General features: G+C 41.0%; 1 protein-coding gene across 2 annotated transcripts in view; it reads right to left on the reverse strand.

Moving 5' to 3' along the window:
* Window positions 1-955: 955 nt before the first annotated feature.
* Window positions 956-23,796, reverse strand: part of LIPC (lipase C, hepatic type) — a 79,505-nt gene continuing 56,664 nt past the window's right edge. For both annotated transcript variants that reach the window (XM_075100248.1, XM_075100249.1), the window contains 5 exons: window positions 9,629-9,862; window positions 8,029-8,271; window positions 4,275-4,395; window positions 3,334-3,552; window positions 956-1,178 (listed from right to left, as the gene is read on the reverse strand). In XM_075100248.1, the coding sequence (XP_074956349.1) occupies window positions 1,076-1,178; window positions 3,334-3,552; window positions 4,275-4,395; window positions 8,029-8,271; window positions 9,629-9,862 (920 nt within the window). In that variant the 3' untranslated portion in view covers window positions 956-1,075. The remainder of the gene's footprint in view (window positions 1,179-3,333; window positions 3,553-4,274; window positions 4,396-8,028; window positions 8,272-9,628; window positions 9,863-23,796) is intronic.

The raw sequence follows: 23,796 nt of genomic DNA on the forward strand, positions 1-23,796 counted from the left end.
TGACATATTTATTGATTTTTATTTCAGTATGCACCAACCATAAAATAAAAAATCTGAGATGATAATGTTCCTTTATGTATTTTTATATTCCGACATGGGAAACAAGGAAATAGTGTATGTTTGTTTATATTGCCGTACACTGTTATGTTACACTGTGTGGCACTATGGTGTTTACACACTGAAGATGCTTGAAGGTTTTACCATTTTCACTTATTCATGCAGTTTCAAATCATGCTGAAATCTGCTATACAGTGATTTGCTATCTAAAAATCTCAGGCCTTACCTGAACAGGTAAATGTTACTTTAATGCAAAAGTTAACTGAACTTAGTTATGCTAGAATTGCCTGTAGTATACTAAGCATCATTAATTAAATTACTAGCAATGTAAATTGGTACTTTAATTAAAATAGTTAAACAGCAAAGCATTTTCCAATAGGTCAAGGTTTGGTATAGCATTTTTAGGTGATATAGTTATTTGGCTTGTCATATGGTTGTGACAGATGGCCCAAGCATTCTGTATGATGAGATGCATTTTAGTTTTAGAGCATTATGAAGTAAAAAGTTCAAACTCTTTGTTAACTTTTATCTATTTGGGAATATTTTCTTCTATGAATTATTTAACTTGCCCTTCATTAGGGAATAATTTAGGTAAGTTTTAACTGGTAGTAGTCACTATTCATGTTTCAAAGTATTTAATGGAAATAAGGCTCCTTTTTTCCCTTAAATCCAACAAAACGAAATTTTTCAAAGGCTTGTGGCGATGATTCTTTCAAATAGTAATCTTATTTCTAGTGAGGAGGTGTTTTTGAAAACTTTAAACAATTTAGAATTGACAGGTACTGTTGATTAAATTGCTTATTGATCACTTTGAGAGTAGGCTCGTAGATGAACAAAGTGCATATTTCAGCTTACCGTTGCATCACAAAATTTAAATTTTTTTAAAGTGTATTTTCTTCACATCTGAAACTGTCAGTATATTTAAATCTAATGTAGCTGGGTATTTTTAAAACATTTTACTTAGATGTGTAGTATTTTGGATACATTTTGGTGAGTAGTTGTGTTTTTGTGTTCTTGCTCACTTTCTGTTTTGTCTCAAGCGATCTTCACACCTTACAAATGTTTTCTCTTGGGCTGGATGAAGGTGAACATTATCAATGCTTTGAGAACAAAATGTCATTCTGGAAAGAAAACACAGCATGTAAGTATAATGTTACTTTTTAGGACTGCTATCTGTATAAAAGTATGCTCTCTAGATACACTGACTTGACACAAACTCACACTTCTTGCAGCAAAAAAACTTCTAAGGAACGTTAGATACCTGAAGATACCAGCATCATTTTTTGGTAGTATAATAACTACCCACCCCGGTTACTTATTTCCTAGGACTTCTTAAGTAGCACATCTGTAATAATTGGCTTGTGCCAGGTTATAGACACAGCTGTATTGGACAGGAGCTTTTTGGTTAGAAGGATAAGTATACCTGATGTAAACCTTTCACAGCCTTCCTTCTGCTTTCTCAGGGTACAAAAATCTATTTGAACAGAGGTCTCTAATTTGCGATGTATATTATGCTTTAGTTTGCTTTGGCAGCTAGGTCAGTACTGATTTGGGATCATCACTTTTAAAACAGCAGGAGATGTTATAGATTTTTTTTTATTTTTTTTTTTTAATGGCAGGGACATGTGCCAAGTGCTGGGTGAGGAGAGGAAAATACCTACAAATACATTTTCAGGGGGACAAACCCCAAGAAAATATGATCCCTCATCTGCCCCTGAGTATACACAGATTGTCTTATGAAAATTTCTCTTTAAATTGTTTCATTTGTCTTTTGTGTCAGTATCAAGGAGATGCAGCTCTGCCAATAAGTATTGTTCCCCAGAAAGTCTGCAGTAGGTATAACTGGTGCTGGTAAGAAAGAGACACTAGCAAGGAAAAACCACCTTCTAAGACTGAGCCACAGTTAGAAGCTAAGACATGCTTTTCTTATTAATCTTAACTAGGCTGCCCAGTTAAAATTTCTCAAAGGATGGGAATCATTAGAAATTTTATTTTTCTGTCTTCTGGCTGAAATTTCTCTGTGTGAATAAGCAGTTTCAGAAGTGTTATTGGCATTGCTGTATGTAGAGAACAAGGCTACACAGACCTGGTGATCCTGTTTCAAAGCAATGAGCATGGGAAAAAGAAAAAAGAACACCCCCCACCCCCAGAAAAAAAACCCACAAAACAACAAAAAAAACCCCAAATGAACAAACAGGAAGAACAACAAAACCAAAACAGACTTCAGTTTGCGTTCATAATTTTTCCCCCATAAAACTGCTCTCTGATGCTACTTCAGAGTTCAGCTGACAAAATTCACATTCCTAAATTCGTACTACAGAAAAAAGTAAAACCAGAGTGCAAAAGTTACTGTCAAATACCAGGGCAAGTGTGATATGTAGAAGTATAGATAGTCTTTTTGTTTTCCAGGACTGCTCACATTCTGTTTGCCCGCTGTAGAAATTTCAAAATGTCTGTAGCATAAACTTTGCTTCCACAGTTTATTGCTGCAAGACACTATTATACAGCCTGCACAGTGTAGCAATTAATTATCAGCTATCAGACACTGGGCTGGCTTTTAAATGAATGAGACAAAAATAAAGGAATTTTATGATAAAGCCCTTAACTTCAATGAATAATCAAATGACTCTGTAGCTCTGCATGCAATCCTTCTAATGGCTACTTTCAAGAATGTTGCTGCTGAATTTCTCTATGAAGTAGGTATTGAATGTCAAATAATTAAGATTGGGCATATTTTTTGTAAGTAGGAATTTTAATTTTTCATAGCCTTAGTGTTGGAGTCAATATTTATCTTACAAAGTATCTTATTTCTTTGAAATCTTATATGGTCCTTAGGGACTGAGATAATCACATTCTAAAAATAATTCAGAAATTGTCATCAGTTATTGTCATTAATTGTATAGAAAAATTGTATTGCAGAACTTCAAAAATTCTTCCTTGGATCTGTGTGCTAACTCCTTCTCTATCCTCTATTGCCAAGTATCAACAAAATTGTCACCCAAGGTTATTGTGCCTTAAACTCAGATTAGTGGTAGTGGTGAGCCAGAACATTTACCACTAGTCATTTCTGATGTGAGAACAAAGAAATTCTTTAAGTCACTTAAAAATCATGCAGTCTGATCTGAGGAGGAGGGGAGAAAGCCAGATGTTGTACATGGATAAATTCACTATTGGTGTGAGTGCTGAGACTCAGATGCTTGTATTTTAAGTAGGATAACCTGTGTGTCAAACATCTGTGGTGTTATTACAGAAAAATAGTGTTTCCATTACACTTACTTTTGCTGTGTTTCCCCTGCTTTCACTCTTACTGTCTTTACTATAAGTCCTGGTCGACGGGTTCCTTTTGTCCATGGTATTATGGTTTGAAATGTGTCCCAGATATTCTCCCAAACTGCAGTTCCTTCCCATTTGAACTTGATCATTATTAGCTCACCAATATCAGTGTCCAGGGTGACGAGGAAAGAGTAGGTTTTATTCCCATTAATACTTTCACCTCTGCAGAAAACAAAACCAGAATAATGCCATCTTATTATTATAGATTTGGGGGGGGGGGGGGGGGGGGCAGAATTTCTCTTTTAAAACCAAAGGAAAAACTGTTTCCTCCTCCTTCTCTAGGTGGGAACATTACTGTCCCTAGGATACTCTTCCTCCAGGTGCATAAAGTGGTGAAATATGACAACATGATAGAAAAGAAGTAGGAGAAGCTTGAACAGTTGGTGAAGCAGTAGTGGTTTCTGACAGAAAAAGAAAAGGTGTCCCATAATAGCATCTATGTTATGTCTTTGCTAGAGCAAATGCTGACCCACACTGTTGCTTTTGCTTTTGTTAATACAGATAGTGTCCATCATCAGAAATATCAAAAATTCTTTACCTTAATTATAGCTTCTTATTTATTTGTGTGTAAATTGATTGATTAGACCTCCCTGTGTTAGCAATGGGATGGACTGAACCTAAGTGGACAGGACACTTAATGTTCAGGGAAACTTCCAAGATTGCTAAGTTTGTTTTACAGAGATTTTTCAGCAGAAACTTTATGAACATTGTGAAAGCTTGATTTCTAGGAAGTATGGGTGATGAGAGGACGATTTACAGTTCATCTTCACTTAGCTGTAGTAAACCATTTCACTCATAGCATGATTATGTACATGATACAGAAATTATAAATTGGCACCTTGTTTCTCACTTATTGTACAATGACATGTAATATCAATACTTACAGTGTGATGGGCAGGTTTTTAACATCCTCTGTAGTGCCTGTCAGAGAGATGGTAAAAGTTGGGTCTATCTGCTTGGCTTGCATTTCATTGATGAAGTGGATCTTGAACTGATAATGATAGACTGTATAAAGGAAGAATTTGCAAAGTTATTAAATTAGTAGGCAAAGAAGCAGTAGATTTCTCAAGCAAAATAATTTTGCTTATCAAATCAAGCAGAAACTTGATTGATATTCCATTTTATTTTTTAAACAAATTTGTTGTGCTTAAAACATCATTTTTATGATTGTTACTGTGCTGTGTAATCCGTTAGGGTTTGGGGCCCTGTTGCTCTATTTAAAAGAATGGAGGAAAAAAGGTAACCTGGGCTGAGTTCCCTTTGTAGGATAAAATATTCTTCCATGGGAAGTATTTCAGCTTTTCTGAAGTTAATTGTTAGAATTTCTGGCAAGCCCTCTTATCTAATCACCAGAGACATCCTTATGACTGGACACATGGCTAGAGATGTATGATACCAATTGAAGACCTTATGCAATGTAGTCAGGCTTCTTCTTTGATCGGCTAGAAAATCACCCTGCAAAACAGATGACTCACAAACTTTCCTTGACCACATAATGATACATTGTGCTTAACATGCATCCATTAACAATATGACTTTGTTCCAAGCACATTACTATAAGAAAGACATCATTAATACTTTGAGATTTGGGGATTTCTAGAAGAAGAGTGTTTAGCAAAGTCTTTGAACTGAATATTGTCAGAATGAATAATGCCTAAGAAATCATCAGTGTGCTGATTACAAGCAGTTTGACATTTAGTAAGTTATGGAAAAAAACCCAAACTCTACATTCAGTTAGAGGCCATGTGCACACAGATATTGTCAGCTAGATTTAAATGTCCAAAATTATTCTGTCTGGTGATTCTACCAGCCACCTTGACAAAACTGATAGATTTAGGTGTTAAGAAAACCCTAAGTAATTTCTATTAACAAAGACCATAGAGTATTTGAAAGAATTAGGAGTGTTGTATTTATTATTGCAATCTGGTCAAGTTACACATGGGAAACTGTTCTGCTAAACATTATTGCACACAAGTTTTTGAGCAGAAAGGTGCTCTTTCCTCATTTCTTCTTCTCACCCACTTCAGGCTTCGCTACACCTGAGAATGGCTCCACTTACTGCTAAAGGAGTAAATTTTTTAATGTATATGCACAGATTTTTTTTTTTGTGCAGCTCTGAGTATTCACAATGGAAGGTATTTGCTAGAAAAGCTGTGTCTTGGTGGTTGTTTCATACTTATTGTATGCTAGTGAACAATATTTTCTTTTGAAAAGGTGTCACTCAGTAGAAAATGAAACGGCTGATTCTTTGCTGCAAACTTGATGAGGACAAAGTAGGCAGAGAGGCTTGTTTACAGATCACTTTTATTACTAACCTGTCTTTCTCTGAGTTGTCTCTTGTTGTGAAAAGTGATTGTTCTAGTGTACGCTCTGATAAAGCCTAGGCTTTTCCTGTGGTTATGATGCTCACTTTAAGGAAAAGGTGATCATATTCATATAAGAACTCTGACTCAGGGTCCCATCACAGCTTTATTGTAAATGTTAACTTCTTTGTAACAATTCTTTTTTTTGTTTGTTTGAACTGGATTAATGTATGCTCCAGAACATAACTCTGTTAACTTCAAAATTGAAACATCAGATTTCATGAAGATGCAGAGGATTGTGAAGTGTAATGCTAGGTTTCTCAAATTTCTCTTTGGGCTTCTCACATGATCTTCAAACATTTTAAGAGCGTTACAAAGATGACTTTGTACACACCCTCCCACAGTTGCTGCCTTGTTTGGGAAGTTTTGTGGAAGGAAACCATAGTCTGGGGCATTGATATCTGCATATGTGCCAAGGACAGGTTTTTTGAAGCAAAACCAGTTCCAAGCATAAAAATGCAACATGTTTCAAACTGAAATCAAAGCCAGTAATACAAAGGTATATTACCACAAGCTGAAACTACCTCCATGTCCAGAGAAGAATGCAACACAGGGATCACATTTCTGTGCCCAGCTGTGGTGGTAGTGGACAATTCTCAGAGCAATTCGCTTTCTTGATTCTGATGGTGACCTGGCTCTACTGCAGCAAAATTACATTAGGAACTAGACATGGCCTCTAGAATTTCTAATTCTACTTCAGGAAGCTTCCTGAGGCATTTCACAAAGCAGATTCAGCTGCTGTGAATATCAGGGCTGAGCAGACCCCTCTGGAGTCATCACTGTATACTTCAGAGCTGAATTAGTGAGAGACTTCCAAAATTATTTTAAAAGTACCTGAAATTTTGTATATTTTTTTAATCTGTGGTATTGCAGTTGAGTACTGGGAACTGTGGGGAAATGAGATGTGTAATGCAAGCAGCATTTTTAAGCATTTCTCAGGGCTGGAAAACTCTTGAGTGTCCATGCCAGGGGCACACTGTCAACATTCAAAGTGCTTCCCCAGCACCAATGTCCTGGGCAAGGGACAAGCGGGCTGACGCCCTCCAACAGGAGGGAGGCACCCCCTTTCCACCTGTGCCAGGCAAAACAAACCAGCGCTGGCAGCGGGTGAGGCGGTGAGGGACCCCCATGGCTGTGGGGCTGTTCTGGGGGAGCCTGGGGGCAGGCAGGGCCCTGGGCACTGGCTCAGGGCTGAGTGAGGGGCAGGCCTGTGGTGCAGCAGGTGCCCAGGTGCTGAGGGGGCTGTGGGAAGGGCACCAGCTGCTCAGTGAGGAGGTGGGCACACTTCACAAGTCTCCTCCGTGTGTGGTGGCCCACAGCTGCCAGGCTGCCCAGGCTGTTCCACACTGTTGCTAGCCACATGCCTCACCAATAGCCAGGGAAGGAGGTAGTGAGGAGGAGTGCCACACGCCAAAAGTCCCTACACTGAGAGGCCCTTGGAAGAAGCATATCCCTGCCATTCACCCCACACAGTCCTGGTCGTTCTCGCTTTAAAACATACGTAAACCTTCCCACTGGCAGGTGAATGCTCAACAGCAGCAGTTGCCTTGTGGGCCCTCTGACAGCCAAGTTGTAACCAGCCTTCAGCCAGGCCATTTTGTAATGGAGACTGGCAGATAGGCTCTGTTTCCCTGTCAGACTACTTCCCCTCTATCTGGTGATATGTGCTATGAACCACATTGATTGTCTCTCTGAGCTTAGAAAATTATTACTTTGTGCTCTCGATGAAGTAATTTCATGGAGATAAAGGTAGTGTACTGGTCACTTTATTTTAGTACAAGAGTTATGCTCTGTAAAAGTCCATGCTATTCTGTTGTCTATCCATTGTTTGAGAAGTAATAATTTATATGTCATCTTGTAGACTAATTGCAGATAAAATCTGGGCAAACTTGGAACAGGTTTTACAGGCCTCCCAGAGCAATTATGCTGCTTTTTTTGGCTTGGCTGTATGCCTGTGTATGTTACAACAAACTCGCACAGGCCAGTTATAGGAAAACCCTGTAGACCAAGACCCTAAGCATCTCTGATTCCTCAGGTCCACAGTTAGCCTGTGACAAGCATACAGCATGCTTTTTCCCAGAGAAATATTAAAGAGTCAGGATCTCAGTGAAGGGGCATCAAGACGGTCTACTGGGATTCTCAGTTGCCTCAGCAAACTGATTATTCCTGTAGATTTTTATAAGCTTTAATAAATGAGTTAACAGGATCACAAAGCTTGGGCTCATTCTCTCACTTTGTCATCAATCTGGAGACCGTAACAAGTATTCCCACAAACCTTTGAAAGGCATATGTGCTCTTGTTTTCAAAAAGAGTTGTCTACTTTTTAGGAGACTTTCCTCCCTGATGTTGTAGCCCAGTGTGTTGCACCGATTCTTCCTACAGCTGAGGCACATTCCTTTGTTGAAGGTGTTGATGTCATTGCACCAGTATGCTGTGCTTTGCTTATCGTTGTGAAGCAGAGAGTCGATGAACAAATGAACTGACCTCTCGTGGGCACATTTCACAGTTTGAGTGATGCCTGAAAAAATGCAGACAACAAAATTTTGCATGCTCTTGTTCCTCTTTACCATTTTAACTGCAGAGGAGTACAGTGATCAACTATAAACATATGTTATTATTTTTCCCCCACCCCCTTTACTACTAAAACATAATCATTTTGCCTCAGAAGTCATACATTGTAGCAACTTTACTTTTAGGATCATCCAAAAACAGTTTGGCTGAACCTACATGATAATAAAATTGAATAATTTGCTGCTTAAACTTCTCTAGCCTGACTGTTTAAGATTGTAAATATGAACCTTGTTTTCATTGTCCTGACTGTTTTGGTCAATATGAAATGCAATATGAGGCTATATGCAGTCTTTCAGGTCATGCCACGTTAAAGACAGCAGTCTCATTCTGAATGGTTGAACACTGTTGTCTTTTGGACGCTTACATGGTAATGTTATATTTTGTCCCTATCAGAATGACAAACTCTCATTTTGAATTAAATTTTGCTTGCAGCTGCTACTGGGGAAAAAGTAAAAAGATGTATTAAATACATTAAAAAGTACTAAATACATAGATCTGCTTTTACGATCTTTTTCTTAAGTGTCATCAAATTATGAAAGTTATTTTCTACTGTGTGTCAGGATATCATGATGTTTTTATGTGTCTGCTGATAAGCTTTCTAGCTGATGCTTGGTTTCACATTTGTCATGAATTCTCTGCTAACAAGGCCTACTTTTAGATAGCGTGAATATTTAGATAGCGTGAATATTTTTGCAATGCAGTATGCTGCATCAACAGTACTCTTTTGAGATTTTTCAGTGAACAGTTCTTGTTGCCGCTGTGCCTTGTCTTTTTTCAGTATGTTGCCTCAGTTTCTCTATATGTTTATGTTTTAGGTACATTGGAAATAAGCTTCTATATGTAAAACCTAGCCTGGAACACTGGCGGTCAGGTCCTAAGGAGACAGCATCATCCGCACAGCTGAAGGATGGAGAGTTGGGAAGATGTGAGTAGTACAGCCCTGTGTGTTGTTTGATTTGAAATAATTAATTGCACACTAGATGAATCTGGCTTCATTGGAATGTTTTCACCTTTCCTCTACTGCTAAAACAACCGCTGAAATTATTCAGAAGTTCTTGACAGCAGGATGCTTATGGTCTCATTTTCAGAAATGCGAGGCAGCCAAATTCCTCACTGGAGTCAGTAAGAACCGTTTGAACTCAATACATGTCAAAATCAGATAACCAGTTTCTAGAAAAGGAATTTCCTTGCATATAATGGGAGATAATACTCCCATTAGGTGCTGTTTAAGACCACAGGGTCTCCTAGACACACTGTCAGTGCAGCCACAATGCTGCTTCCTATTTTGTGCCATTGGCTCTTACCAGTGATTCCGTATTGTGCAATGTGGTTATACACATGCATGATGTGACAGCCAGGCTGAAAGGTGCCTCCATTGGGATAAAAGTCAAAATGAGCCACAGGCTGCTTGATGCCAACACTGAGACCCATGTGCTGTTTAGTGAACGTATGAATTGCGTCTACAAAGTTTGCATCATCTGGAGATAAACGGTCTGTTGGTGACATTCCTTCAAACAAGGGACCAGCAGGGTCAAGGCCTGCAATAAATGCAAATAATCCAGTTGTGATATAGTATAGATGGGTTGTTCTTATACTGTTTTGAGACAAGTCTATGATAAATATTTGAAAACAGAGAGCACTAATACTTTACAAGGTCTTTTACTGATAGAAACAATGCTAGGAACATTTGTCCTGCAGAGAGGGTATGTGGTTACACCAAAAGGTAAAGTAAACACAGGCGCTGTAATACACAGTAACTGCTACAACCACAGGATGCAGACCCATAGATAGATGTGTTTGTTATAGACAGACCATGCTCACTACTGCTTTGTGACTTGAGGGATGCTTACTTTATTTTGTTCTTTATTACTCTAGAGGTCATGCATTTCAGAGGCCCTTTTGAAGACACCAGTGCCCCAGCGAGGTTAACTTTTAGCCCACATTTGGGATCTGTAACTTTATAAAGCTTTGCTTTTTGCTTAAAAGAGCTGTGTGTCTGCCAGAAGTTGTTTGTAATTTTTCAACTTTAAAAGTCTTCAAGGCAAATTGTTATGGTATTCAGAAAAATAACATTCCACTAAATAGGGGAGTCTTGCTGATTTTTAGCTTGCTAGATATTTTTGTGGGGGGCTCTTTTTAGTTGGGAACTGATTTATGGAAAAGGACTGCCTGTGTAGTTTAAAACTGCCTTCGGTTTTGAGGACAAGCTTCTAAATTTGAGGTTCTTCAGTTGGTACTATGGACTAAAATAGTTGCATAGATGTAACTGGACAAGACTAATAACACAGGCTACAAGTAGGAATGTCACCCTGAAGGCATACATTTCCTTTTATTTTTAATAGCTTTCATCACAACGAATTCTTGGAGCTTATTGTTACAAGCCTGAATAATTTTTGCTGAACAATGCACGTAGCTGTTACAATTAATAATGTGTTTTAATGTTTCTTTACTTATCCGTTATTGAGGTTTGATATACTAATATGGTTTGAACAAACAGTGCTGATGAATTAGAGTCCTTCGGTGTATACATAGGTGTAATATCATGACACATTGTGTAAGATCAGCTTCTTGGCATTAGGGACTATGCGGTGTGGCAATGAATCCAAGATCAGAACTGGGACTTCAAACTGCAGTCACGCATATTTGCCTCACTCCCAAATCAGAAAGTAAAATGTTTTCTCTGTAGCTGATATGGATCTTGTGTAGAATGTACTTCCGTTTTGGTTTGGGTTTTTTTTAAGCTGTCACTGTGCATTAGATGTGGTACTGAATACAGTTTATCAGTAACCTTACAAATATATTTTCATTACGCTCATAATTAGTGCAGTTACAAAACATTACAGAAGGTTCAAAATGCCACTAGTCAAAACAATCAAGTGGTATGTTTAACTTTGTTTAATTTAAGCAAATCTATTTTTATTTAAGCAAATCTATTCATCTATTAGGGATACTCTAGTGATATGCTTCTTGTAAAACGTCATCCAGGACTATAATTTTTGCCACAGGAGAACTGACTTCAGTTCACTGTATGAGCAACATATCCACAATTGAAAGCTCAAGCACAGTTAGACAATTTCCTTAGTATAGTTTTCTTTTTAAAATGAGTTGCTAACAATGAACAGTGTATTTGAATGGCTTTGGGTCAAGATAATGACCAAAGATCCAAGGCTGGTGGCTAACATCTGGTTTAAGGTGTTACTGGGAATGGATACAAGGCAAATTCAAGCAACATGCAACTTGAGTCTTTGGTTTATGATTTGCAGTCCCCATGCTTGTATATTCTGTTTGTCGTAATTTGGACTGAGGTAGGTGTGCTGGTTTTGGCTGAGAAGGGGTTAATTCTCCTCACTGTGGGGGTCGCCTACCTTTCCAGCTTCCCGCGCTCTGCCGCGTGGCAGGGGGGCTGGGAGGGGCAGGGCCATGGTGGGGGCGGCTGACCCCGACTGGCCAGTGGCAGGTTCATTCCATACCATGTGACACCATGACCAATATATTGGGGGGGGCAGTGGCGGTGCGGCGTCGGGTCGGCGGGTGGCGAGCGGCTGCGGCGCGTGCGGTTTGTTTCAGCGGTTCGTTCCCCCTCTCCCCTCCCTTCCCCCTCCCCCAGGGCTTTGCGCCTCTCGTTGTTCTCCTTTACATTGCATTTCTATTGTTGTTTCTTTTAATTTTAATTATTAAACTGTTCTTATCCCAACCCACGAGCGGTACCCTTCTGATTCTCTCCCCCATCTACCGGTGGGGAGCGAGCGAGCGACTGTGTGGGGCTGAGCTGCCGGCTAAACCACGACAGTCTTTTTGGCGCCCAACGTGGGGCTCAAGGGTTGGAGATAACAACAGCTGCTGGTCACGGCACCATGTTGTCCTTTTTGCAGTTGGTGTTAAAAATCGGTGTTGGTTTGTTGAGTCTGCTGTGTTCTGCTGTGATTAGTAATGTTTTGCCTACACGATTTGTTATACAAACACTCGTTTTCAGCTTTATCTGGTATTTGGAGTTTTTGCTGAAACCGTTACTGTACTTCGGATACCACCTTGTTGAGGCAATTAGCAATTATACCTCCTCCTCTGAGAGATTTTATATGGAGGAAATACAGAATAGTACCTTTGCAACTTTGTTCTATGATGTCTGTGCCTTTGTTACAACAACGTCTTTGTATCTTGAACATCCTTGGGTGGTTAAGGTGCACTTATTGTTAGTTTTTGGGCATGTTGTTTTGGTTTTGAGTAAGCAACTTCAGAATATCACCCAGAAATCTGCCCCGAGGCTTGATAGTTACGAGTGGCAGGGCATGTGGGATAGCATGGACAAATACCTAGGGCAGTGGGCACCCCCAGTGTTTTGGAGTTTCACCCCCGAACGAGTGCAGAATCCTAAAAAACTAGTAGAATATTTGGAGAAAGTATGTTGTTACGCTGGGAACTCCAGAGAGACACAGATAACTGCAACATGCTGGGGTCTGGCCCATGCAGACCGAGCCCTGCTCAACAGTATTCAGTGCCCCCAGGGGGAAGAGAATGTCTCTGGATTGAAATGCAAAGTGACTGGCACTGTAGACAATCCAGCCCTGACGACAGGCACTGCAGCCACTCAAACCCCCACAACAAGTACCGGAGCTAGCTCAGAAAATAAACCCGTACCAGTATCAGTTGCTCCCATACACAAGACGAAATATTGGAAGCGGACATCAACTCGTTTAGAACGGGATGATGAAGAACCAGGGCCATCGCGGGGAGAGGAGGGAGAAGTAATAAATGAAATAGAGACCACCCGATCCCTGTCCTTAAGCGAGTTGCGAGATATGCGAAAAGATTATAGCCGTCGTTCAGGTGAGCACATTGCCACCTGGCTGCTCCGATGCTGGAATAATGGGGCCAGTAGCCTGGAACTAGAGGGAAAAGAAGCCAAACAATTGGGATCCCTTTCTGGGGAAGGGGGCGTTGACAAAGCAATTGGAAAAAAACCACAAGCCCCTAGCCTCTGGAGGCGACTTCTGTCTGGAGTGAAGGAAAGGTATCCCTTTAAAGAAGATGTTACATATCACCCAGGAAAATGGACAACTATGGAGAAAGGCATCCAGTATGTAAGGGAATTAGCTGTGCTTGAGGTGATTTATGGTGACCTGGACGATCAACGGTCATCCAAAGATCCAGATGAAGCCGAGTGCACACGACCCATGTGGCGGAAGTTTGTACGGAGCGCACCATCTTCGCATGCAAACTCATTGGCAGTGATGTCCTGGAAAGATGACGAGACACCAACGGTGGCAGAGGTGATTGATAGACTCCGGGATTACGAAACAAATATCTCTTCCTCGCTCGTCTCTGCTGTGGAGTAACTATCCCAAGAGGTCCAGCAACTCAAAGAAGATCTGTCCTACTCCCCACCTTGACAGAGTAGTGTCTCAGCTGTTAGGAATAAGCGTCCTTTGGCTCAAAGAAGGGGATACACACCACGGGCCACCCTATGGTTCTACCTGCGTGACCACGGAGAGGACATGATGAGGTGGGATGGCAAGCCTACCTCAACCCTAGAGGCATGGGTATGTGAACTGCAAGGAAGAACAATCACTCAGGGAGGCTCTTCCAGGAAAGCTGCTGCTCCAGTTTTCAGCGAGCAAGTCCCCAGACAGAGGAGTAGTGAAAGAACTAAACCCCTGACAGTCCTTGACTTAGTCCTTATTGTAAGCATCCTTGTTCTCTTGTGGTTTCCTCCCTTGCAAAGATAGTTTCAGGGTTTTGAAGAATGCAACTTGGTGCCAGACAGGATTAAAAAGGTAGTGAATAAGCTCGTAAATTCATTGATAACAGAGACTCAGGACATCAGTGCCGAGATAAGCACTCGAGGAACTAGTTTAAATCAACCCCTTGTGACAGTCCAAGGCTAAAGGACCGAGGAGCTCATTCAATGACTATATATGGGCAAAGGAAACCCAAAGTTCAGCCAGCGGACAGGTGAGGAAGACCATCAGAGACCACTAGAGGACTCCCAAAGACCACTAAAAGGACAACTATGCATGCAGCTTGAGCTTTTACATATGTTAATGAATCCTCATGAATCTTATTAATATGTATGACTTTATAGTATATAATCTTTAGAAGTTTACTGAATCACTGGAGCACTTATCGTGGATCAATCCCCAGTGCTGCCCAGCACTGTAATAAAGGATGCCTGCTTAATAGTGACTTTGTTGCTATTGAGTTTTATTTCGGGAACTTTCTAGATACTCCGCTTCCTCTTACGGGGAGGTTCGGACTTTGAAAGATAGTATCCGCGAATTTTTGTATCAGTTTTGGCGACCCAGATGGGACCATCTCTGTCCGGCTGCAGGACCCCGTGAGTCGGAGACTCCCTTGGCCGGCCCCGGAGAATTCTCTGGAGGGACTCCCCGATTCGGTGGATCCGTGCGGGGGCAGACAAGGACCTCTGGTAAGAATAAGGCATTCTTTTTGGTTTTGGGGACCGGTCATTTGAAGCTACCCGTCAGTCGCAGTTCGTGAGAACCCCGCAGGGTAGCATACAATTGCATGTACGATTTGTATTAATCACTTGGTTACTACGTTGCATGGTTGTATTGATCAATTGATTGGTATGGTCGTTTGTTTGTGCATTTGTATTTGATTTTGGTTTACATATGCGTATGTGATATATGCTATATGTTTGGTATACGCGTATTTGCAAGTTTCTGACGAGCTTATGCTGGCATTTGTTATCAGTGGGAGGTAGTAGTGGTTATTGTGTCTGTGCTGTAATTGTTAATTGTGTGTGGTGTTTATACCCTAGCCTTTGTCTTTGTCTTTGTCTTTGGGTAGTATAAGTTTAAGAATGGGGAACCAACAGGGTGGAGTTCTGAAAAAGAGCCCTTTGGGCTGCATTTTGGCCCACTGGAAAGATATTGGGGGAACACCTGGAGGTAGTGTGGATCGTAAAACCTTGATAAAATATTGTAATAAGTGGTGGCCTTTATATAAGCTAGATGAAGGAGAAAAATGGCCTTTTAATGGAACTTTAAAGTATAATACTTTGTTACAACTCATTTTATTTCTACGCCGTGAAGGAAAATGGGATGAAGTGGGTTATGCCGATATGTTTTTCACCCTGCGAAATCACCCTGAATGGCAGAAAGAATGTGGAATCAATCTAACACCCCAGGACCCTATGGTTCTGGCAATAGAAAAAGAGAAAAATAAGCAAAAGACAAAATTAAAGAGGTGTTGTTCGGCGTGTAGCATTGGACAGAGATGTTTAAAAGTTGGCTCACAGAATGAAAGGCTGGAGGATTATTTGCCTCCGCCAGAGAAAGAAGGTGATAGGGAAGGAGATGCTGGTGCAGTCGGGGTTAAAGAATCGGAGGCAGGAGTCAGGGAAGAAACTGATATCGGATTTTCTCCCATCTCTGCCAGAACTCGGAGTAAAATGGGACCTATTATACAGGCCCCTCTAAGGCAGGCGATGGGAGTGGGAGGACCTGTTAGAATCAAAGTGCCTTTTACTTTAGCAGACTCGGACGGCTGGTGAATTACTGCAGGGAATTATCGGGACGATCCTGAAAAGGTTGCTAAAGGATTTTAATTGATTGTGAAAACTCAGGACCCTGATTGGGAGGATGTGGATGCAATGTTGGATGTGGTGTTTAGTGAGTCGGAGAAGCAGATGGTTGTGAGAGCAGCCAGAGCCCAGGTACAGGCTCTGGTTTTGGCTGGAACCCTGCCAGGAACGGTGGATAATCATGTTCCAGTTACCAATCCTGGCTGGGACCCCAACCAAACAGGAGCCAGGGAATTATTAGTGAGGTACAGGGAATGGATTGCTTATGGAATAAGAAATGCTGTCCCAAAACCAGTAAATTGGTCTAAATTGTACGAAATAAAACAAGATAAAAAGGAATCTCCTACTGATTTTTTGAATCGGTTAAAAGAAGGAATGCAGAAATATACTCCTTTAGACCCTACCTCCCAGGAGGGAAAGGGTCAGTTGATATTCCTGTTTTTGGGACAGTCGGCGGATGATATCAGGAGAAAGTTACAGAAAGTGCAAGGAACAGATGCAAGAGATTTAGAAAAATTGCTGGAGACTGCTTGGCAAGTGTATCGGAACAGAGACAGTCAGAAGGAGAGAATGATGGGCAGAACAATTGCTAATGCTACAGTGGCTGCCTTGCGCACCACAGGGGGTCAGATAAACAACACTAATGAGGGGAGAGGAGTTGTAAGAAGTGGTGTAAGTGCCCCACCCAGAAGAAATCAACCCCTCTTGAGAGATCAATGCTCTTATTGTAAGCAAATGGGGCATTGGAAGAAGGATTGCCCAAGATTGAGCAAACCAGTGACAGTTGCCAGCACGGAAGAAAGTTGATGGAGACCAGGGGAATCTTCCCTAGCAGAACCCGTGGTAAAAATACAGCTAGGGAAAGAAGAAAAACCTGTAGAATTTCTAGTAGATACAGGTGCCACATTTTCAGTATTAAATCAGGAGTTACTGCCCATAAGTAAACAAAATGTTAATATTGTGGGAGCAACCGGACAGGTCGAGAAAGCTTTCTTTTTGAAACCCTTGAAATTCAAAATTGGGAAAAGTGTAGGGATTCACAAATTTCTCTACCTGCCTGAAGCTCCTAGACCACTTTTGGGAAGAGACTTATTAGAACAATTGAATGCTGAAATAAAATTTAATGAAGGGGAAATTGAATTTAAAATACCAGAAGAAAACCACATTGAAATTTTAAGTTTGACCCTCACTGAACCACAGGTTAGGGGACAGGAAATTATACAGGAAATAAAAGACCAGGTATATCCAGGAGTATGGGCATCAGGAATCCCTGGAAAGGCCAAAAATGCAGAATTGGTTGTTGTTAAACTCAAAGTGGGGGCACAGCCTGTCAAAGTAAGGCAATATCCCCTGAAATTAGAGGACAGGCGAGGAGTGAAAAGTATTATAGAGGAATTCATAAGATTTGGATTATTGATTGAATGCTCTTCAGAGTATAACACTCCTATTTTGCCTATCAAAAAGCCTGATGGCAAAACATATCGATTGGTACAAGACCTGCGGGCAATAAATAAGATAGTTGAAGATCTATATCCGGTAGTGGCAAACCCATACACCTTACTAACTGATTTAAAAGAAACTTATGAATGGTTCACAGTATTAGATCTGAAAGATGCATTCTTTTGCCTCACCTTGGCCCCTGAAAGCCGCAATTTATTTGCCTTTGAATGGGAAAACCCTGACTCGGGATGAAAAACCCAACTAACCTGGACAGTGTTACCTCAAGGATTTAAAAACAGCCCCACGATCTTTGGAAATCAATTAGCTAAAGAATTAGAGGCCTGGGAAAGACCTCCAGGAAATGGTACTCTTTTACAGTATGTAGATGATATTTTGATAGCCACAGAAAAGGATGAAGAATGTAAAGAATGGACTGTGAGTTTGCTAAACTTTCTTGGACTAAGTGGTTACCGAGTCTCATCACAGAAAGCCCAGATCTTGAAGAAAGAAGTAATATACTTGGGATTCGTGATTTCTAAGGGACAGAGACAGCTCGGGAATGACCGGAAAGAAGCCATTTGCAGGACTCCAGAACCAACCACGGTAAAAGAACTTCGAACCTTTCTGGGAATGACAGGTTGGTGCCGATTATGGATCTATAATTATGGACTTCTGGTTAAACCTTTGTATGAACTGTTGAAAAATAGCTTGACACAATTAATATGGACAGATGAAGCCAGGCGGGCATTCAAAGAACTGAAATTGGAACTAATGAGGGCTCCAGCTTTGGGCCTGCCCGATGTAACTAAGCCCTTTTGGCTGTTCTCGTATGAAAGACAAGGAGTAGCTTTGGGAATTTTGGCCCAGAAATTGGGTCCTTATAAACGAGCTGTTGCATACTTCTCCAAACAATTGGATGAAGTAAGCAAAGGATGGCCAGGATGCCTTCGGGCAGTAGCTGCCGTGGTCTTGATTATCCAAGAAGCCCGAAAATTCACATTGGGACAGAAGATGATTGTGCACACTTCCCACACTGTAACCTCCGTTTTAGAACAAAAAGGGGGACACTGGCTCTCGCCATCAAGATTCTTGAAATATCAATCAGTTTTGATGGAACAGGATGATATAGAAATTGTCACATCCACTATTATCAATCCTGCTTCCTTTTTAACTGATAAACAGGAAATGGAGACTGTCGTGCATGACTGCGTAGAAACCATTGAGACTGTGTATGCGAATAGGCCCGACTTGAAGGAGAAGCCGCTGGAGGAGGCTGACCACACTTGGTATATTGATGGGAGCAGTTTTGTAAGGAATTGAGTTCGAATGGCAGGATATGCGGTGACCACCACAGACCAAGTAGTGGAAGCAAAGTCACTCCCTAAGGGCACATCTGCACAACGGGCCGAAATAATCGCTTTAGTAAGAGCATTAGAGCTTGCTGAAGGTTTGCGAGTAAATATCTGGACAGACTCAAAATATGCCTTTGGTGTAGTTCATGCCCATGGGGCAATTTGGAAAGAGCGAGGACATTTAACCGCTCAAGGGAAAGACATAAAACATGCTGATATAATTTTGCGACTTCTAGATGCTGTACAACTTCCGTCGGCAGTAGCAATTATGCACTGCAAGGGACATCAGAAAGGTAACACTGACAGGGAAGTGGGAAATAAATTAGCTGATCGTGAGGCAAGGCAAGCTGCGGAACAAGGTGAGGTATTAGGCATAATTCCTGAAAAATCTTTGCCACTACCTGAGATAGTTGAATATGATAAAAAGGATCAGAAGTTAATTACTGATTTAAAGGCTGAAATTGGCCCGACAGGATGGGCAATGTTAAAAGATAACAAAATAGTAGTTCCCTTCAGAATATTATGGAAATTAATAAAAACAGAACATGATAAAACTCATTGGGGAACTGAAGCTTTGTACAATTCCCTCACCAAGCAGATGATAGCTAGAAATTTGTTTCAAACTATAAAAACTATAGTTGATAGATGCGAAATATGCTTAAAGAATAACCCAAAGGTAGAGAATCGGGTGAAATTTGGAAGTATTGGTAAAGGGAATGTTCCAGGCCAGAACTGGCAGATAGACTTCACGGAACTCCCTAGAAAAGGGGGGTACAGATATCTATTAGTATTAACTGATACCTTTTCCGGATGGCCTGAAGCTTTCCCCTGCAGAACAAATAAAGCCCAAGAAGTAACAAAAGTCTTATTGAGAGAAATTATTCCCAGATTTGGCGTGCCAGAAGTGATCTCCTCTGATAGGGGACCACACTTTGTGGCACAAGTAGTTCAACAAGTTAGTAAATTTTTAGAAATTAATTGGAAATTACACACAACTTATCGCCCGCAAGCAAGTGGGCAAGTAGAAAAGATGAATCATTTAATAAAGACACAATTGAGCAAAATCTGCCAGGAGACGAATTTAAGGTGGGATCAAGCCCTCCCTATTGCGTTACTAAGGCTCCGAGTCAAGCCAAGAACTAAGGAAAAACTGAGTCCTTTTGAAATTCTATTTGGGAGACCCTTTCAGACTAGATATCAAGGACAAGATCCCACCCAGGTAGGAGAGATTAATCTACAACAATATCTGATTGCATTGGGAAAACAATTACAAGAAGTAAATGGATTAGTGATGTCTACTAGAGCATGGGGGTTAGATTCCCCAGTGCATTTGTTCAAACCTGGAGATTGGGTTTATGTTAAAAATATTTCAGGTGATCCTCTCGAAGAGAAGTGGAGCGGCCCTTTTCAAGTTCTGCTTACGATTTACACTGCGGTCAAGCTTGAGAAGCACGCTGCTTGGATCCACTATTCCAGAATTAAAAAGGCACCTGAAGGACCATGGAAGTCCCAACCCGTAGGACCCACGTCTATAAGGCTGACCCGAAACTAACATTAATATTGCTATGTTGTTGTCTTGAATTAATAAGTACATTTACTCCCAGTTGGCCCCTGAAGAAAAGAAGCGAATCTGTTGATAGTCTCTGGTGGATTTGGGGAAATAACACCAATACGTTAGTTCAGTTTGCTGAAAACTGCTCTTTGTGGGAACCCTATACTAGGAGTGATAAATTGACGGGATGGCATGGAATGACCTTTGTATTATGTTCAAATTTGACAAATGTCACTGTGATAACGAATGTTGCCTTAAAATGTTGTGCAATCAAAGGGATAGGGCCGCCACTGCAGATGAAGAAGTGCTTTCTTCAAAATAACACCCCCGTAAAGGAGACACATACTTGGAAAACTGGTAACTGGGATACACTAATGTGTACAAATGGAAGCATTAATAGAACTGCTGGGGTGGCAGTCTCCTTAACATTGTTGAATCCACGACCTGCAGTGAATCAGGACCAATTAATTAGATTACCATCCACTTGTAAGAATGTGGCAAAGATAAGGCAAAAGCATATGTTGTTCTTTAACATATCTTTTCCAGCCACCCCTCCCTGCAAAGTAAAACGAGCTTGGTATGATACTTTACTCGGAGGTGCAGGAACTGGGTTAGGACTACTAAATTCAGTAGATTTGGAAACTTTAAGGAGTAAAGTTGGAACCGCAGGATTTGATGTAGCTCAAGCAATCAAGATTCAGGCTGAATGGATGCCAACCACCTTTAATCCTCAGATACAGAATTTAGAATATGATAAAGAGTCCTTACATCTCTTTAATAAGAGTATAATTACCCAGATACAATCACTTAAAAATTTGACAAAATTTGTGGACTGGACTGTCTGTACTCTACAAGTCATGTGGCAATTAGAACAAAAGAATAAGGTGCAGTCCTACTTGATGAGTAATAATGAGTTTATGTGGAGAAAATTATTTGGACAATGGGTTTTACCTAGACACTGGATAAAAGCCTATTCACAATTTGTGCAGTGTTATGATAGATGGTGTGCAGGAAAATTAGTATACTATAATATAACTGACCCCGAAGTAATGTGTAAATATTTAATTCTGCCAACCCTCTTTTTGAGTCAAGGGAACCCAGAATATTGGTTACCAGAATTCCAAGGGAAGTATATTGGGAACAATAACAAAACATACGATTTAGATCTTTGTGAAACCACCTCTGATGGAATCTTGTGTGGACAACAATCTCGAGTATATGAACCCTGCTTATTAGAACACTCTGTTAACAATTGTAAATGGACGATCTTGTATCCTAATGTGTTCGAAATGTTTGTAGAAGTTAATGCCGGATATGTGTGTTTAGTAACTAACAATCGATCAGTAGTTGAACAATACAATGTAACTACCCCATTCATAGGATGTCTCAAGAACATAACCCATTTAACTTGGCATGGACAAACCTATTCATTTTTTGCATATACAGAAGAACAAGTAGCAATGTTTTGGCATTATGAGAGCTTAAATTTAAGTCATGCAAGTTTATCTCTGAAGAAATTAAATGAAATCTTGAATCAATCACAGAAACTTCAAGAACATTTAGGAAAACGAAACAAAACATTAGCTGAATCTATTATTAAAACAATAATAACTGGAGACAAGCTTGTCGGACTGTCGAGTCAAATTGAATCTGATACTGCCCATCATTGGTGGGATATCTTTTCAGGGTACTCACCCTCTGCAGAGAAAACTTTGAATATTTTAGTTCACCCGCTTTTGATATTGTTAGCATTTGTTATTATACTAAGTGTCGTCAATTACTGTTTGTGGTATAAGCTAAAGAAATTGGCAATAAGAGTTTGGGCTTTACCTAAGATAATGAAATATGAAAATTTAGAACCTTTGTAAAGGAATTTACAAAGCTTAAAGAAAAGGGGGGAATGAAAGAACTAAACCCCTGACAGTCCTTGACTTAGTCCTTATTGTAAGCATCCTTGTTCTCTTGTGGTTTCCTCCCTTGCAAAGATAGTTTCAGGGTTTTGAAGAATGCAACTTGGTGCCAGACAGGATTAAAAAGGTAGTGAATAAGCTCGTAAATTCATTGATAACAGAGACTCAGGACATCAGTGCCGAGATAAGCACTCGAGGAACTAGTTTAAATCAACCCCTTGTGACAGTCCAAGGCTAAAGGACCGAGGAGCTCATTCAATGACTATATATGGGCAAAGGAAACCCAAAGTTCAGCCAGCGGACAGGTGAGGAAGACCATCAGAGACCACTAGAGGACTCCCAAAGACCACTAAAAGGACAACTATGCATGCAGCTTGAGCTTTTACATATGTTAATGAATCCTCATGAATCTTATTAATATGTATGACTTTATAGTATATAATCTTTAGAAGTTTACTGAATCACTGGAGCACTTATCGTGGATCAATCCCCAGTGCTGCCCAGCGCTGTAATAAAGGATGCCTGCTTAATAGTGACTTTGTTGCTATTGAGTTTTATTTCGGGAACTTTCTGGATACTCCGCTTCCTCTTACGGGGAGGTTCGGACTTTGAAAGATAGTATCCGCGAATTTTTGTATCAGTAGAAGCGCGGAATTTATTTCTAAGTGTAATAGAGGGGCTCCTGATTCACATTTACAGGAAGTGAGTTGTGACTGCCATGATCAGGACTAGAGGGGCCCTGCCTCCAGCCGGGTGGAGGAAAGGGATAACTGGGCTTACTGGACTGTGTGGATCCGATGGCCTGGCACGTCCGACCCACAGGATTATAAAGCTTTAGTGGACACCGGCGCACAGTGCACCTTAATGCCATCAAACTATATAGGGGCAGAACCCATCAGCATTGCTGGAGTGACAGGGGGATCCCAAGAGCTAACTGTATTGGAGGCCGAAGTGAGCCTAACTGGAAATGCATGGCAGAAGCACCCCATAGCGACTGGCCCAGAGGCTCCGTGCATCCTTGGCATAGACTACCTCAGGAGAGGGTATTTCAAGGACCCAAAAGGTTACAAGTGGGCTTTTGGTGTAGCTGCCTTGGAGACGGAGGAAACTGAACAGCTGTCTACCTTGCCCGGTCTCTCAAAGGACCCTTCTGTGGTGGGGTTGCTGAAGGTCAAAGAACAACAGGTGCCAATCGCCACCACAACAGTGCACCGGCGGCAATATCGCACCAACAGAGACTCTCTGATCCCCATCCATAAACTCACTCACCAACTAAGGAGCCAAGGAGTCATCAGTAAGACCCACTCACCCTTTAACAGTCCCATATGGCCAGTGGGGAAGTCTAATGGAGAGTGGAGGCTAACAGTAGACTATCGTGGCCTGAATGAAGTCACTCCACCGTTGAGTGCTGCTGTGCCAGACATGCTAGAACTTCAGTACGAACTGGAGTCCAAGGCAGCCAAGTGGTATGCCACAATTGATATTGCTAATTCATTCTTCTCAATCCCTCTGGCAGCAGAGTGCAGGCCACAGTTTGCTTTCACACGGAGGGGCGTCCAGTACACCTGGAATCGACTGCCCCAGGGGTGGAAACACAGTCCTACCATTTGCCATGGACTGATTCAGACTCTACTGGAACAGGGAGAAGCTCCAGAACACCTTCAATACATTGATG

This window comes from Phalacrocorax aristotelis, chromosome 7, assembly GCF_949628215.1.
Source record: "Phalacrocorax aristotelis chromosome 7, bGulAri2.1, whole genome shotgun sequence".
Classification (NCBI taxonomy): Eukaryota; Metazoa; Chordata; class Aves; order Suliformes; family Phalacrocoracidae; genus Phalacrocorax; species Phalacrocorax aristotelis.